The following is a 17547-nucleotide window of genomic DNA, read 5'->3' as shown; positions in this document are numbered from 1 at the left end:
TGAAATACTCCAGCATTCCCACTCAGTCTCTGTTGGCATCCACACGTCCCCATGGAAGTGCTTCAGTAATTGGCTTGTGGACTTCAAACGACAAAAGCAGAGGATTTGTTCACAGCTCCCTTTGTCCTGTTTCCTTTTGAATCCCTTCACGTTTATTCAAATGTGGGTTTTATTTGAGCAGTTTATTTTCTGAGCCGTTATAAATAGGGTTTGGTGATGGGTTTTTAACCAACAAGAGTTTTCTTTAGTGCTGTGTTCTTTCACATGCTCCTTTTTATATAGCACTTCCCTGGTGTACTCGTTCATCTGCTAGCTTGGTTGGGAGAGGGAAAACCAGTATTGTTTCTAGGGCTGGAAGTATCTGGGTTTAAAGGTAGCAGGGGGAGCTAAATGAAGTCTTTATTTCACTATAAGGGTGTTGTAAGTATGGTCCTAAGGGATGAGCAGAAGGTCTATAAAGAGCTGCTCTAGTGGAAGGTGTCCTTGCCCATGCAGGGGTTGGAACTGGATGAGCCTTAAAGTCTCTTTCAGCCCAAACCATTCCATGATTCTCTTCTGGTGTCTCCCAATGCCATTACTTTAACCATTAACACTGGCACTTGGGTGTAGGAAATGTGGGGAGGACAAAAGCAGGGAGGGTAAGGACATAGGGTCACAGCCCAAAATGGACAAACTGCCTTAATTCAAGACAATGGAACTTGTTGAAGGCTGGTGCTCAATGTGTGCTTAGGGAGGAGAAGGCCCAGATACAAGGCACATGTTAACTGATGGGGATATAGCAGAAGAGACAGAGGTGACTGAAAGCCACAGATAAGAGTTGATGATATGGAGAAAAGGGGAGCTGTGGGGAGGTGTTGGCTGAGCTGGGGGGTAAGTGTGGGACAAGGTTATTCCGTGTGTTCTGTCTGGTGCTGGTGCTGGAGCACAGCTGCAGTTCTGGGGGTCTCCCCATAGCAGAGGGGCAGGATCCCCTCCCTGAGCTGCTGCTCACGCTCTGGGGGTGCAGCCCAGCACACGGGGGGGTTCTGGGCTCCAGCGCTCACTGAAGCTGGGTCATGGGGAGCTGCTCCTCACCCAACACCCCAAGTCCTTCTCCTCAGGCTGCTCCATCCGGTCTCCCCCAGCCTGGGTTTGTGCTGGGATTGCCCGAACCCAGAGGCAGGACCTTGCCCTTGGCCTTGTTGAACCTCATGAGTCATCTTTGAGTTGTTCTGTTTGTTCTCCTCTGCAGAGCCCTGTCAGATCGAAGTGCGCTTGCTGCTGGCTTACAACTCTAACCGGAGCAAGGCAGCTGCTAAAATGCCCAAATCCGCCTGGAACGAGAGCTTGGAGGCTCTGCCACCATCTGAAAATGGCATAGAGGGAACCATCCCCTTCAGCAAGCCTGTCAAGGTGTACATAATGCCCAAACCTGCCAGGCGGTGAAGGCTGCTGCTGTGAGGAATGTATTTATGGGCTCTTTGGCTGACATGGAAGCAGTATGATGTGTTCCAAGAGTGAACCCAACCCCAACTGGTTTATATTGGGTTCAGACAGTCAAGCACAGATATAAAGCTGCTGAAGAACTTTGGTCTTCTGTGTTAGGAAGCAGACAGACTGACACAGGCGTTATTCATCCAGTGAAGACCAGTTTCAAGCCAATTCAGTATTGAACCCAGGCAGCTCCCAATCACCATTCCAGTAGTAATTCAATTGGGGCCTGCCTTCAGTTCTACTTACTAGGAGGTTCTCCTCCAAGCCTTTAGGTTTTCTGCTGTGTATTTACCATGTAAATGCTGAAGCACAAGAATCAGGGTTATTTTTACAGTACTCAGAAGCAAAGCTGAGGAGTGTGGGTGTGTGTGAGGTCTTTTGGGTCACTTTGGGTTCTTTTTGAGTGTCTAAACCTTGCATTTGTGCATTGGTACCTAAATTCTTAGTAAAGCCAAATAAATACTCTCAAGTGCTGTTGTTCTGGTGTAGGAATTGCACCTTAAAGTGAAGCTGTCAATGGATGTAGGTTAAATCCTGAGCTATTTTACCTCCACTGCAGTGAAGTGCAGTCCTGGTGAGGGCACAGGTTGCTCTGCTGTCGAGCAGAAGGAGGAGGAAGCTGTTGGTGCAAGCAGCAGAATCCGGTTAGCAGGATGTGGAGGTTGAGTTACAGCAACACACGGTATGTTACTTGTTCTGTAAGATAAAATGGAGTCAAACATACTCATCTCTGTCATCCAGCTCTCCTGTTGCACCTTTGTGTGTCTTTAGGAACACTGAGATTGAATACCATGGGTTGGAGGATTCCTAACCCCATCCCACCAAGCTTCACAGCTCCTGTTTCTGGGTGATGTGATCCCATCTGACTTGAGGAGAGAAAACCCATCTAGGTTTTTGGTTCACTTTTGGCAGCCAAAGTCTTTCTGATCAGCCAAAGCACTGGAATGTGCTCTCAGTTAACCAGCAGGCACTTGTCAGTGTTCCCCATAGGAGGTGAGGCAGGAGCATGGAGGGATGAGAACTGACTAAAAACGTGATCCTTCTGCCATTCCCATTGGAAGGTGGGTCTGTGCATTGCTGCAGGGTTTCAACAGGCTGAGGAGCTCCTATGGGGAGCAATCCTGGTGGGGTTTCCTAGGAGTGTTTGATGTGTGAGACCTTACAGTGCAGCAGCCAAATGTGACCTGTGTTCATAAATCAGTTGTTATAGAAGGGGAGAGGGGTATTTTTAGCAAGTGAAGAGCAGTGAGGAAATCCTTTCCACTTGTCCAGAGCTGAGGGTAAATAATGACCCCTCCTGTGCTTTCCTACAATAAAACTGGAAAACTCAGGCTGATCTGTTTCGTGTTACATGAGTGGACATGGTGTGAGGTCTGAGGAAGACGGGAGATCACTGCAAGGGTTACTGTGATTTGCTTTTAATCTTCTAGCAGTATTGTGGTCCAGAGACTCAGAACCATTGAACTATTCAAATCCTTCAGGTATTCTCAAGTTAAATACCAGTTCTTAGTGCTGCTACTCTCACAAACGGGTTTTTGGTATTTTACCTTTAGGACCCTGCAGGTCTCACAGCGGAGTTGTTACCAGCTGCATCCTCCATTCAGTTCCCAGCAGACAGGGGTTGACGTACATCTCAGTAGGAAGCAGTCTCCAGTCAGCTTCATAGATCCATAAACCACAGAATTCCAGGTTGGAAGGGACCTCAAGGATCATCTGGTCCAACCTTTCCTGGCAAAGCATGACCTAGACATGATGTCCCAGCACTCTGTGCAGCCCAATCTTAACAGTGTCCAATGTGGGGCATCACCTCTTCCCTGGGGAGGTTATTCCAATGGCTGGTTGTTCTCTGGACTTGAGCTGGCTCGTTCCAGACTCTTTTTCCCCTCTCAGTTTGGCACTTCAGTTTGTCATCCCAATAAGGATATCTAATTCAGGTGCTGTCCGTATGCTCCAGGCCACAGCTGATGCTTTGGCAGTGGTGGAGAGGGAACAGCTCTTCAGTCCCAAGTGCTGCCCTTCCTTGTCAGGTTAGAGCAATATTGATGCGCAGCACAGGGAAGCTTTGGTGCTGTAGATAAACCCAGCAGGTCCTGGCATTACCCAGCTCTGGCACAACCTCTGCTTCTCCTCAAGGTGATTTGGCTGCTCTGTGCTTAATGGTATGTAAGTTATGGTTTCTGATTTGCTCCCAGGCCCCAACAGCTGCTCCAGTCTGGACCTTTCCTTTTGCATTTTCATCTTCAGTATCAAAATCTTGGCATCTTTCTCCCACTTTCTGAGCACTGGGACTAATTTCGACTGTTTGCTCCCTTCGTGCTGTGCTTGAGCTCCTTTCATCATCATAATAGGCAAAGATCACTCACTTTCTGTATTACCACCAACTGAGAATCAAATACTGAAGAGCTGTGGCAAAGTTCTTCATCTGTAATTCAAAATGCCTAAAACCACTTGGAACTGTGAGGCTGCTAGCAGTATTTCCAGTCTCCTCATGAGTATTCCACAGTTGGCTTCTCTTCTTGATAGTGTCCTGTGAGTTTTAATCTGATTCCTAGTTTGAATCATGGAAGAAATGGCAGGTTCATCTGTTCAAGCAGATCGAATGCATCATCATCTCAGCTGAACTGAAAGAAAAGGGTTCTGTAGCTCTTAACATTCAGTGTCAGGGTCCAGTTGAATATGTACAAACACACCTCTTCAGTAGCATTTGACTGCACCCATTCCAAAATTCAGATTTGCCTTTGATTTCCCTGCTGCTTGAAGAAGCAGATTTGTAAATATGGAATCATGGAATGGTTTGGCTTGGAAGGGACCTTAAAGCTCATCCATTTCCAACCCCGGCCATGGGCAGGGACCCCTTCCACTGGAGCAGCTGCTCCAAGCCCCTGTGTCCAACCTGGCCTTGAACCCTGCCAGGGATGGGGCAGCCACAGCTTCTCTGTGGCTCATTTAATGTCCCTTAAAGCCACCGGTGTTGGGGTGTTTGGGGTGTGCAGTGTTTTCATGGCCTCGTGCTCCTGCTGCCAGCTCACTGCTGCTGCCTCACCAAGATAAGGCCTGGGACCTTCCTGGCACCCAGCATTGCTTTGGCACAGGTTCACTGCAGGCAGGAGATGGGGCTCGTGGTGGAAGGTGAGGTGCAGTGTGTGCATGAGAAATGCTGCCCTGGGAAAGTGCATTCCCATGATGGGGCCAATGAGCCCTTCACTGTACCCAGTTATGTATGGCTGTAGCTGAAAGCAGAGATTTAATGAAGATACCAAGTGAGGGCTGCTGGAATCTTGTGGTGAATCAGTCCCAGCTGTTTCTACCATGTAGCAAAGGCACCAAGAAGGAAATTGGGCTTTCAGAGACTGGAGCAGCCCAAGTGGAGCTGATGCTGCCTCAGGAAGCTGTGAGGAGAGCAAGAAGAGAAGATTCCAGGTGGGAAAGACTTGCAGCAGATAATCTTGACACCGAAATCTTGTCCTGATGGTAGAGGAATCTGGGAGTTTGCCTTTAGAAAGTGAAACCTGTTTCCTTGGCATGCTGTAACTCCTTGTTCTGGAAGTGGAAGCTTCTGGATCCTACCTTTTGACAAAGGAAAGGAACAACTAAGAGGCTGCAGCATGAAGCCAGGTAGGGCACAGCTCCTAAAGTACCTAAACAGTGAATGGGCTCTGCTCCCCTCAGGTTTTTTAGGAGGACAACAGACGGAGTTCCACATGATGGGAGGAGCACAAAGAATCTTCCTCAATGTAGGATATGGGCTGAGCAGTTTTGTTGAATTTGGCTTCATCATTAATGTGTCACATTAATCGCAGAATCAGAGTGGTTTGGGTTGGAAAGGACCTTAAAGCTCCTCCAGCTCCAACCCCTGCCACAGGCAGGGACCCCTTCCACTGGAGCAGCTGCTCCAAGCCCCTGTGTCCAACCTGGCCTTGAACACTGCCAGGGATGGGGCAGCCACAGCTTCTCTGGGCACCCTGTGCCAGCGCCTCAGCACCCTCCCAGGGAACAGCTTCTGCCTAAGAGCTCAGCTCAGTCTCCCCTCTCTTGGGCAGGTTCAAGCCATTCCCCTTGGCCTGTCCCTGCAGGCCCTTGTCCCAAGCCCCTCTCCAGCTTTCCTGCAGCCCCTTTAGGCACTGGAGCTGCTCTCAGGTCTCCCCTTCAGGAGCCTTCTCTTGTCCAGGCTGCCCCAGTCCAGCTCTCTCAGCCTGGCTCCAGAGCAGAGCTGCTCCAGCCCTCACAGCAGCTCCATGGCCTCCTCTGTCCTCACTCCAGCAGCTCCAGGTCCCCTTTGTGTTGGGTAGCCCAGAGCTGGAGGAGAAAGACCAAGTGTTTGCTCAATCTCTAACAGTGTAACATACATACTGTGGTACTTAAAAACTGGTATTGTCCACTCAATACAAGACTTGCAAAGTCTTCCTAGCTCAGACCCAAAAGGTCATGAAATAATACAAATATATCACCACAATCAAGAGAGTCAAACTCCCCCTGCTAGAAGAGAACAGAATTTAATGCAAAAAGTCTTCACACAGAGTGGATTGGCAGGATGTGAGTCTATGGCATTCCCTTGGGCTGCCTGCAAGTTTTCCAGGGTATTGGTTCACCTATTTCACCCCATGGAAGTTATGCAGACAAATACCCCAGCAGTTCTGATGACTGTTGTACCAGCTGATGTGCCAGAGCACGCAGCTGCAGCTGGAAGGGCAGCTCTGGCTGGTTTAGGTGAGATGCCTCCAATGCAGCTGCACTAACAGAATATTGCTGTCATAGGAAGCTTGCAAGATAAAAGCTTTCCCTTACGTTCCCTCTGCTTTGTATTTGAGCAGATAAAAGGGTTGAAATGATTACCAGAGCAAACAAACGGAACAGAGGATTTTGTGAAGGGTTATTCTTGGGGCTTGGGAAGGTCTTTGCATTCTCATACCAGTCTAAGCCTCTCTGCTACTGCTGGTAGAGCTCCAAGCGCCTCAGGCCATTAGTATCACCTTTGTGCTGTCATTAACAGAGACTTCATATGCACAGCTCAAGAATTAGCTTGGTGGGGAAAAGAATACCTACAGAAGGGAACTTGTCTATTAATAGAAGCCCACCAGCAACAGCAAGGAAGAGAACTTGTTTAACTTGCAGCAGAAGAACCTGCTTGTTGGCACCATGTTTAAATCCTCAGCTAACCAAGACCAGTCAGAATCCTCACATCCAGCCCCACTTGCTAGCAGCAATGTAGGCTGATTGCCTAAAGATCAGCATCTGCTGTTGGTTGCAAACTCTTGTGACAAATGTTCCTGGTGATTTTAAGCACATAAGGACTTGAATAGATATATATTGCACTACTCAAAGCATTTTCCTGTCATTGGGAGGATTAAGGCCCAGATTTGATGTTGATTCCCTGTAAACTTTATTTTTTATTCCTTTTTCAAGCTCAGTGTAAAATCTTTGTGTTAAATTACGTGATGGTCATGAATGAGCCAACATCCCGACTGAAGTCACCAGCAGGAGGCAAAGCTGTATGTTCTGGGTTTGCTTTTCGTTTATGTTTTAACTCAGTTGTATGAAGTTTTACCTTCATACCCACTTGGTTGTACCCGTCAGCTATCCTATGGCTGCACTCCAGTAGCCAATAATGTAATCTCCTACTAAAAGTATTCAAAACTTAGTATTTTAATTTAGCAAACAGGTGAAAAGCTAAGTAACCAAAATATGACAGTGTTCAGGTTAGATCAGTCTCAAGAACGTATGGAAATGGTTGTATCATTCCATGATTTCATTACCAAACCCCTTTTTATAAGCACTTAATTTGTTTCAATCTAATAAACTGCCTTTGCATTTCAGACTGTCAGGGCACAAATACCTTGGCATAGAACTCCACACTCTATTGCCTGTAATTTGATGCAGTGGAGGGATGTGCCTGTGATTTGTGTGGTCAAGGAGCTGCCTGGAGTCAGCAGGTTGAATGGAAGACCCCCCCTACTTTGACACCCTGGGTAGCCAAGGCGTTGTACTGCTCCACAGCCTTCTCTGTTTGCAACACCAACACATCGATCCCATTGTTCTTCAGATAGTCCACAGTGGATGCTGGAACCTCAGAAAAGGAAATGGGAAAAGCAAGTATTAGATTCTTTTTCCCTCACACTGTAAAGCAGCGATGGGGCATTCCCAACTTCCTTGGGCAACCTGTTCCACCCTCACAGTACAGAATTTCTTCCTTGTGTCCAACCTAGATCTCCCCTGTTCAAGTTTTAACCCATTACCCCTTGTCCTGTCACTACAGGCCTGGTTATTCTATGATTAAAATGCAGCCCTTTCTTACCAAAATAAATAGAACTGGAGCTAAAGGTACAATTAATCTCCATAACGTGTTACCTCATCAAAAACTAAAGAGTGGCTTCTCCTGAAGCTCAGACTAACTACAGGGACTCACAAGTGCTATCTGCTGAAGTGAGTAATGAAAATACCTCACTATCAAAGTCTTCACAGCAGGCCAGAGAACGAGTTCATGACCTGTTCTAAGAGGGTGAGTAATGACATTGTAAGAAGTTCTTGTTTAAATTCCTCCTGTAGCAGATGAACCTGTTTTACTGTTTCACAGTGATGCTAACACAGAGGATCTCACATGACGTTTCTCCCAGGAAAATGGGACTCCTGTCAGGAGCTCAGTGATGCCAATTCAGCATCCTGAGTTTTTCCCCTTTTAGGAAGGCATCTTTTCCGCCTGATTTCTTTTTCCTCCCGATCAGAGGGAAAGCAAACAGTTCATCTTTCTCACAGCACATAGGCCTACCTGCAAAGCCTCACTCATGCCACGACCAATCACCACAGTTTTAACACCCTTCTTGACGACTTCTTCAAGGTCAGCTGGTTGCACTCCTGGAGAATGCTAAGAGCAAGGGGAGGAAAACACCAGTTTGTAGTGAGAGCATCAACCAGGTAAGCTCCTGCTGTGTCTTTTGAAAATGTCCACAGAGTAGCAGCATAAATTAGCAGTGCCAAAACGTAAACCAAGCCTCCTCATAAACACAGCAGATAACACTGGTAATTAAAAAAGGTATTCTATATGCAGACGAAGGATTACAGTTAATCAGTTGATGGCAATATTATAATACTTCATTGAACAGGTAAACAAAAAAGCATTACATGTTTCTAGAATATGTGGAGCTGTTGGAGCGAGGCCAGAGGAGGCCATGGAGCTGCTGTGAGGGCTGGAGCAGCTCTGCTCTGGAGCCAGGCTGAGAGAGCTGGACTGGGGCAGCCTGGACAAGAGAAGGCTCCTGAAGGGGAGACCTGAGAGCAGCTCCAGTGCCTAAAGGGGCTGCAGGAAAGCTGGAGAGGGGCTTGGGACAAGGGCCTGTAGGGCCAGGCCAAGGGGAATGGCTTGAACCTGCCCAAGAGAGGGGAGACTGAGCTGAGCTCTTAGGCAGAAGCTGTTCCCTGAGAGGGTGCTGAGGCGCTGGCACAGGGTGCCCAGAGAAGCTGTGGCTGCCCCATCCCTGGCAGTGCTCAAGGCCAGGTTGGACACAGGGGCTTGGAGCAGCTGCTCCAGTGGAAGGGGTCCCTGCCCGTGGCAGGGGATTGGCACTGGATGAGCTTTGAGGTCCCTCTCAATCCAAACCATTCTGTGACTCTATGATTTACATCTAAGAATGAGCTGTTTTATAGCTGTTAAAAACTAAAGTGAAATCCACAAATTGCAACATATTGCTGTTTTCAAAGGAACAAAATCCGACTGTAACACTGATTGATTGTCCCAGCCCAATCCTCATTTTAATTACAAAAAGCTCCTCAGATAATTAAAATGCTAAAATGACTTCCTTGTTTACTCTGCAAATCTCATTTACCACTGAGGACTGGAATATATTGTCATCTTCATTGCAGTTTCAAGTTCTGCACTATTCCTAATTTGGAGAAAGGAGTATTTGAAACCAAACTCCTCCAAGATGAAAAGAGCTTTAAGAACATGAGGGTTTTAAAGAAGTACAACTATTTACTACTACTTTAAACATAAGAATCCACAAATACACCTTTAATGTTAACATAAAACTTCATTATGCCACTGTAATTCTCCTCCTGGATTCAAGTTTTATGTATCTCTCTATGGCCAAGAGTAAGATACTGCACAACCTGTGCTAGAATTTAGCCCCTCTTTGGTGTGCATTGTTTTTAGATCATAAATACCATTCCCCCTCCTTTTCTATTGAGTAGAATTCTTTGAGGGAACTGAGATGAGTTTCATACCTGGAGTAGGTAATGCCATGGTGGACTTCTGGAGGATGTTATTTCAATGCTTTATCCCTTACACTTCCAGAAAATACCCCATACTTTCAATGAATTAAGGTCAAAGCACCACCTTAACAATTGGCCTGATGTCCCATTAGTGAGCTTTGCTCTTTGTGTCCTCTCCTGTTCTTTCTTCCCTGCCCAAGTCTCCAGCACCTGATGCTGCAGCCTCAGACAAGATGTAAGAGTTCTCAGGCCTGTCACTGCCTCAGCTTGCAGAACAGAGCAAGTGAGACTTCTGAAGCTGAAACAAACAAGTGAGCTCCTCAAGCTGCAGGTGAGAGAACTTCCCATAGCAGAGTGCAGCTTCCAAGGAATGGATTAAACTTATTCCACAAGAAAGCCTTTAGCCTGGATGGTACCTGGGATTTCAGCAACAGAGGTGGCTTGCCTTTATGGTTCTCTAAGTTCATAGAAGACCTCAGAGAATCAACTATGTTGGAAACTACCTTCAGGAACATCATGTTGGAAGGGACCCAAAAGGATCACTGAGTCTAACTTCCTGCTCCTCATAGGACTACCTAACCCTAAACCATATAATTCAGAGTGTTGTCCAGACACTCCTTGAGCACTAACAGGCTTGGGGTCATGACCACTTCCCAGGGAGCCCATTCCAATGTCCAGCCACCCTCTCATTGAAGAGCCTTTTCCTAAAGTCCAGCCTGAACTCCCCCTGATGCAGACTGACTCCCATTTCCTTGTGTCCTATTGCTCAGAGTTCAGCACCTCCCCATTTGCTGCTCCTCTTGAGGAAGCTGAGGACAGGGATGAGGTCACCCTCAGCCTTCTCCAAGCTGAACAAGCCAAGTGACCTCAGCCACTCCTCCCAAGACTTTCTCTCCAGGCTTTTCAGCATCTTGGTCGCCCTCCTCTGGACACACTCTAATAGTCTGATGTCCTTATGCTGAGGCAGCCAAACCCACACATGACACTCAAGGTGAGGCTGCATCAATGTGGCCTTGAGTGGGAGAATCACCTCCCTCAACTGGCTTGCTATGCTGTCTTGATGCACCCCAGGACACAGCTGGCCAGCCCAAAAGCTGTCCTCTCCTTAGTCCATTCACATCTGATATCTTCACCTAGAATGCAGAGGTCCCTTCAATCCACAAAGCAATCCCAGAGCAAATCATTGCAAGTATATGTTTGTGACAGAACAAGACATGCTTTTCCTTTGGGGTTTTTTAAAGTAGGCTCAAAACTCGGACAAAAAGAACTGTAATGTTTGACTGCAATTGCAATAACTGGATTACTGGGGAAGGTTTGTGTCACAGAAGTACTCCTGAGACACTGAAGCCATGGAACAAAAGGATTTCCTGTGGTTAGGCAAGGCACACTGAATGTGGGGGCTTTCACATGTTTTGTAGGAAACATGTAACATGATGGAATAAGTGTATCCTTGTCGACTGGGCAGCTGGAGGGGAGAGGCAGAGCAGCAGAATTCCTTGCCTCTTTTGTTCTCTGACTTCCTACTCTTTTCTGCCATGATGGCAGGAGTGCAGCCAGGCAGGGAGGCTGCCTTCCATCCCTAAGGGTTAAGGCTGTATGAGCTATCAGTGCTCAGTTACAGAACCTTGCAGAGCCAGTTATGCGATGAAAGGATTACATACCAGACAGCGGCCTGACAGCAGAGGAGGAAAGGAAGCAATTCATTTCCAGCTGGAGTGTGGGACATGATCAGCACTGCTTGTTTCCCCAACTTCAGCTCCACTTACCCCCAGGAAAAGCATGCTCAATGAAAACAGATGCACTATAGTCTACCATAAAGAAACATGCAGAAAATGCATCTGGTGAATGCTACTACTTCCAGTGCTGAGTGGATTCATTTTGTACATTTCTTCAAGTTGGAGATGCAGTCTGGAAAAGCTTAGCTCTGTTCTTATAGTGATTGCTTGCTATTCATGTTTAAACCACATCACATAACTCCTCATAGTGGCAAGAAGGATAGAACTGACCTAAAGAACCAGAAAACCACTGTCAAACAAGCAGGAAGTGACTCTCGGCACACAGCCCACCCCTCCAGCCAGTGAGAGCTTCATCTTTGTAATCAGTCCCTAAAGAATTACATTTTAAAAGGTTATATACACAGCTAGCTAGCTCTTTCTGCAAGGTAAAGACACCTTTGCAGAGAGAAAGGTACAAACTACCTTTCTCTTGGTGTTATAAACTGTATAAATGGACCCCTGACAGGTTAGCAAAGTTCTGTTCCCCCAAAGATAATAGATGAAGTTGCAAATCCAAAGGTTCTGCCCTTGAGTTGCATCAAAGTGAATTCAACAGGGCTGCGGATGCAGGTGCTGGGTCTAAGACATGGTTGGTACATAGTCCATTTGTGCTTTAACTTTTGCTTAGAAAGCCTGGATTTTTTTTCCCTAGCCAATACAGCTATTGTAGTGCAAGCCTAATATAGGGGGAGAATTACCAACATCAAGCTCCTAACACAACAGATGTTATCCTGCTTCTAAAACTGGAATGTCGATACTGTTCCATGGACTTTTATACTGTTCTGATAGCATTTACAGATAAAGCTTCAAAATTGTGAGGGCAAGCACTCAGTATATGGCTACCAAGAGCAGTCATTGTGTGCTTAGCCAGACTGTGAGCTTTTCATGGCAAAGCCAGTGTGTATGACACTAGCTGCATATCTTTCCTCTGAAATAAGCACAAGGGACCCCAAGGAAAAGGATCTAAACTAAACCACATGCATTGTTGTCTTCCAAACACACAGGGTCAGTTACTGGTGATTTGTTTTAGCTTCACTTCCACTTTTCCTTGTCTCACTCAAGACAATTTCTGTGTACACAGTCCGAAAGAGGCTGTTACCAGCAGCTGGTGACAACTGCACTCTTAACCAAACACAGAATGCTGTTTGAGAGCTGTAAGGGATGCGAGAGCTGCCTGGTGAGGGGAGCTGGGAGGAGAGTTGCTGCACCATCACCTACAGGACATCGTGCCTACAGTCCTCCAGCCCGTTTGCACAGTCATGCCTGAAACACACACTCGGTTCTTCCCAGGAGAAGCCCAACAGATGGAAGCAAAAGGCAACTTGCAGAATCTCTGGTCTTTGGACTAGATGACAGTAACCAGCAAACTTACATTAGTCCCAGTTTCTCGCCAGTCCCAGGTTCGGCTTCCTCCTGGCCAGACTTTGCAGTCCTTGTATGTTGTGGAGCAGCCTTTCACCTTCATCTGACCCCACGAAAGGGAAGCAATTTCAGGGGAAGACATCACAAAGTTGAACCAAAGTCTGGAAAAAGGATATTTTAATGCATAACATCAGGCTAACACATGGAGCATGTTAACATAACCAGAAAGCTCTGCCCCAAGGAGTTAGGAAGGAAATGCTATTACAGGCTTTATCCACATCATTTTGGTATAACTGAACTGAGGGTAATTTTGTGCAGGATTTGGCACTAATAATTTTATATGCTAAATCTGTACAAGTATTGGGTGCTCAGCTCTTAAAACTACCAACAGGGATCAGGTTCCAGAACATCCTCTCACAGAGAATCATGTAAGCACTGGTTTGGGTTGGAAGGGACCTTGAAGATCATCCACTTCCAACCCCTCTGCCACGGGCAGGGACATCTTCCACTAGAGCAGCTTGCTCCAACCTGTCTGGGTTTCAATCTTCTCCCTGAAATGTACAATGAATATAATAGTTATATCCTAAAATATCTGAGACACACCATTTCTTTGGCTGCTTTGCTAATTAAAAGAGGTACATGAGGTTAAACAACTCCCAGTAAACACAATGGAAAGGCCATGAACAGAACAATGGCATTGCCGTGTTGCTACAGCGAAGGAGACTTTCCAACCTTCTTTCCCTTGTCACTCCTGGCAGAGATAAATGTCTCTGGACAGTTAAACACCCAAATAATGCATTTTCCAATGTCTGACCTCAACCTTCATTGTTTCAATGTAAACCCATTTTTTTCCTAATCCTTTCTATTGCTGACAAGAACAGCTTAAGCCTTCCCTTTTCCACCATCTTTTGCTTCCCAAGGACTTAACTCTTTGTGTTTTTTTTCCTTTCTTTTAGATGAAATCAACTTCCCTTCAGTCATGTTTTCTACATTTCTGCTTATTTTCTCCTCTCTTTTCCCTTGGCAGCCAACAATTGGCATGCATCTTTGATGTGTGTTGCCTAGAACTAGATGAAGTGCTCCAGCTGAGGCCTTATCAGCACTGCTAACGACCAACTGCTTTTTGGTATTAAGCACAGTCATTTTGAGATCTCTATCACAGTCACAGCTGGGCAGCCATCAGGCAGGGACTCAAAGCACCAGCTCACCCCCCCATGGAAGCTTATACCCTCTTCACAGTCCCTCACATCACTGTGAACTGATTGCTGCTGTGATTCTGGCAGTAGATAACAAGAGGAATTGCCTGGTGACACCCTGGAAATGCTCCTCGGAGGGAGTCACCTTCCCATCTGTCCAGGTCAGGAGGAAGATGGTCTGAACACCACATTATGTAGAAAATTGGTTGTTCCTGCAGTAAAAAGAGATCTGCTCCTGAACAATCCAGAAATTCTCCCTGGCTGATGTTTCCAGACATGAGGTTTCTCATCTTTCCCTTTTTAATCCAAATCCATCAGGAAACAAAAAAATGAATCAATCACAGGATAGTGGCAGAGATTAAAGAGCCCTCACAAAACAGGAATCTTTGGGTTACCAGGTTTCCAACCCTCCTGGAAAGCCTCCTTTTTCCTGGCTTGAACATGTTACAGCAAATCACAGCACAAACACGCTCTCCTCAGATTGCCAGGAGAGGGTCTCAGTGTCTCTTCACATGACATAAAAACACATTAGTTTGGATTCAGAACAGAAGCAAGTCTGCCAGAGGTGCTTCTTCCACAGAATAGCTGCAGAGAAGAGATGGGATCCAAAGGGACATGGACAGGCTGGAGAGGTGGGACCATGTGAACCTCATGGAGTTCAGCAAGGCTAAGTGCAACCCTGTGTCAAGTCCAGGCTGGATGGTGCTTGGAACAAGCTGCTCTAGTGGAAGGTGTCCCTGCCCATGGCAGGGGCTGGAACTGGATGAGCTTTATGGTACCTTCCAACACAAACCACTCTGTGATTCTTGCATCCACTGCCAAACAGGCAAGCAGCCATGAGGGAATGAAACTTGCTTGGATTCATGCATTCTGGCTTCCTTCACTGCACATCCACAATGCAGTGCATTTAAACAACGGTCTGCAAGACTTTTTTCCCAAAGATCTGCTTGAAGGGAGATTATAGCAGAAGAATAACCAGCTGTAGTCCCAACAGAGTGAAATCAGCCACCAACCACACTGAAGGTTGAAGAAACTGCTCACAGCCTGCCTCTGGAGAATGAAAATAACCTTCGCCTGTGCTGCCTTTGAGAGGGAACAGCAGAATTAGACCTGGAGATTTGACATTGGTGAATGAACAGTAATTAGAAATATCAGCTTTCCCAATCCAAATGGTATTACAAGGTTGGAACTGGGCAACCAAACAGGCACAAAATGCAAACAGGAGATGCAGGCTTCACGGAATCAGACTGGTTTGGGTTGAAGGGACCTTAAAGCTCACGCAGCTCCAACCCCTGCCACGGGCAGGGACCCCTTGCACTGGAGCAGCTGCTCCAAGCCTCTGTGTCCAACCTGGCCTTGAGCACTGCCAGGGATGGGGCAGCCACAGCTTCTCTGGGCACCCTGTGCCAGCGCCTCAGCACCCTCCCAGGGAAGAGCTTCCTAATCCATACTCTTGTTTCTAGGATAGCACAAAAATAAGCAAGTAGCAGAAACAAAGAAACAAAACTTAAAAGCCATACATAAAAATTGTAATCTAAAGCTATTTCCTGTAATACTGCCAGAGAATACCAGTAACATGATTTGAATTAGTAAAGAGTATCTTCAAGTAAGAATGAACATTTTATCTGGACCTTTGAACATTCTGGACTGTTGTGGTTTAAGGCCAGTCAGTAACTCAGAACCATGCAGCCTCTCTCTCACTCCCCCTTTCCTTCCCCCCTGCTCCCAGAGGGATGGGGAGAAGAATCCAAAGAATGTAACTCCCACGGGTTGAGATAAGAGCAGCCCAGTACCTAAGGTATAACACAAACCACTGCTGCTACACCAATAATAATGACAGGGGAGATAACAAGGGAATACAACCACTCACCACCTGCTGACCAATACCCAGCCTGACCGAGCAGTGATATAACCCTTCCCAGTAACTGCCCCCAGGTTATATAGTGGGCATGACGTGCTGTGGTAGGGAATACCTCTTTGGTTAGTTTGGGTCAGGTGTCCTGTCTCTGCTTCCTCCCAGCTTCCCCTCCTCCCTGGCAGAGCATAAGACTCACAAAGTCCTTGGTCAGATTAAATATTACTGAGCAGTAACTAAAAACATTGGTGTTATCAGCACTGAAAGTCAAAACCACAGCACTGCACCAGCTAAGAAGGAGGAAAATGACTGCTACTGCTGAACCCAGGACATGGACACAGGGCATGGTCCTGTCACCAATCAGCAAGGAGCAGGAAAATGCTTCCCCAACAAATGATTTGGCTTTTTTAATTACTATGCTAAAGGTACAGCACCAAAACATACACCATCACTTAAGATCAGAGACCATGAACTCCATGACTCACAAGTTTAACCTAACCTAACAGTTTCTGTAAGCTGCAGTCGTTCAAACACAAAGAGACGAGGAGGAGGAATGGTTCAGGAATCTATAAGCAAAGTTATGAGAGTGTAAAGTCACAGCACATAAAGGAAGGAGAGCTTAAAAGGAGGCAAACCACAAGTTTATGCGAGGAGACTGTACCGAATGAAGCAGCGGCTGAAGAAAAGAACAGCTGAGAATGAAACAGAAACTTGAGATCAAGTGCAGTCAAACAAGCAGGTGGATCTTAAAGTTGCCAACACTCATCTCCAGTGAAGGTAAATGTTGTTTCAGAGCAGCTCCCACCAGCAACAGATCAAGTATAAAAGCTGCACAACAGCAGCACATCAGAGTATTTTGTTAAGAGACTGCAGAGGGAATGAATGCTTCATAAAATCTAAGTGCAAGATGAGGTCAAAGAGCACAAAGGTGAAGGAGTAAGTCAGTATAGGGCCTGCTTCAGCCAGAACAGCTCTAATGCATCAAAAGACAACGTTCTTTCTTCAGGGTCAGCAGGTGAAGGCAGGCAACTTCTCAGCCATTTCAGGAGCAATACAGCAGCTAAAGGAGCAGGTCTCCTTAAGGACTTCATAACTGACAGCACAACAGCAAGTACAAAAGACAGGTTAAGTTTAAACCGGGTAAGGAGGAGACAGATACCAAGTTTAAGAACTAGAAGAACTGTTCTTTGGGAGCTCATTCACCTAATACTGCTGAGAAACGGGTGAAGGGGATTACTGGTGAAGATCACAGAGGGTGAGGTGATGGGAATAGAGCGGGATTCCTCGAAGTAGGTGGGAGAGAACCAAGAGAAGAGTTAGGAAGGTGCAGACCTGGCGGGCACCACCGCTTTCGGACACCCCCAACCCCACCTCAAAGCAAGGCCCTGCCACCTCATCACTCTTTAACGCCGGGCAGTTCTACAAAGCGGCTGCCTGTCAGGGGGACCATTAGGGTTCCCATTCATTCCCTTTCCTTTTCCCTTTCCTTTTCCCTTTCCCCTTCCATTGCCGTCCCACCGCGTCCCCTCACGCTGAGTGGATCCGCTCCGACCGTTAACACTCACCCCACAGCGCAACCCCACCGGGAGCAACGTCTACCTACACCGCGGAAGGGAGGGGAGGGGGGAAACGCTCGGTGCCCTCTCATTGGCCAGCATTACCTGCTGGCTCCGCCCACCACCGT

General features: G+C 46.7%; 2 protein-coding genes across 3 annotated transcripts in view; one reads left to right on the top strand and one right to left on the bottom strand.

Moving 5' to 3' along the window:
• INTS4 (integrator complex subunit 4) overlaps positions 1-1950 on the top strand; it is a 33212-nt gene extending 31262 nt beyond the window's left edge. For both annotated transcript variants that reach the window (XM_031045205.2, XM_034060120.1), the window contains exon 23: positions 1232-1950. In XM_031045205.2, the coding sequence (XP_030901065.2) occupies positions 1232-1425 (194 nt within the window). In that variant the 3' untranslated portion in view covers positions 1426-1950. The remainder of the gene's footprint in view (positions 1-1231) is intronic.
• Positions 1951-6834: 4884 nt separating this feature from the next.
• AAMDC (adipogenesis associated Mth938 domain containing) lies at positions 6835-17476 on the bottom strand. The gene is made up of 4 exons (XM_005144766.4): positions 17429-17476; positions 12823-12973; positions 8237-8332; positions 6835-7537 (listed from the first exon to the last, which is right to left on the bottom strand). The coding sequence occupies exons 2-4, from the start codon at positions 12952-12954 to the stop codon at positions 7397-7399; spliced, it is 369 nt and encodes a 122-aa protein (XP_005144823.2). The 5' UTR covers positions 12955-12973; positions 17429-17476; the 3' UTR covers positions 6835-7396.
• Between the last annotated feature and the right edge of the window lie 71 nt (positions 17477-17547).

The sequence above is a fragment of the Melopsittacus undulatus genome, chromosome 2 (genome assembly GCF_012275295.1).
Source record: "Melopsittacus undulatus isolate bMelUnd1 chromosome 2, bMelUnd1.mat.Z, whole genome shotgun sequence".
Lineage (NCBI taxonomy): Eukaryota > Metazoa > Chordata > Aves > Psittaciformes > Psittaculidae > Melopsittacus > Melopsittacus undulatus.
The sequence above is the reverse complement of the archived record's forward strand: the minus strand, read 5'-3'. Positions and strand labels throughout refer to the sequence as shown.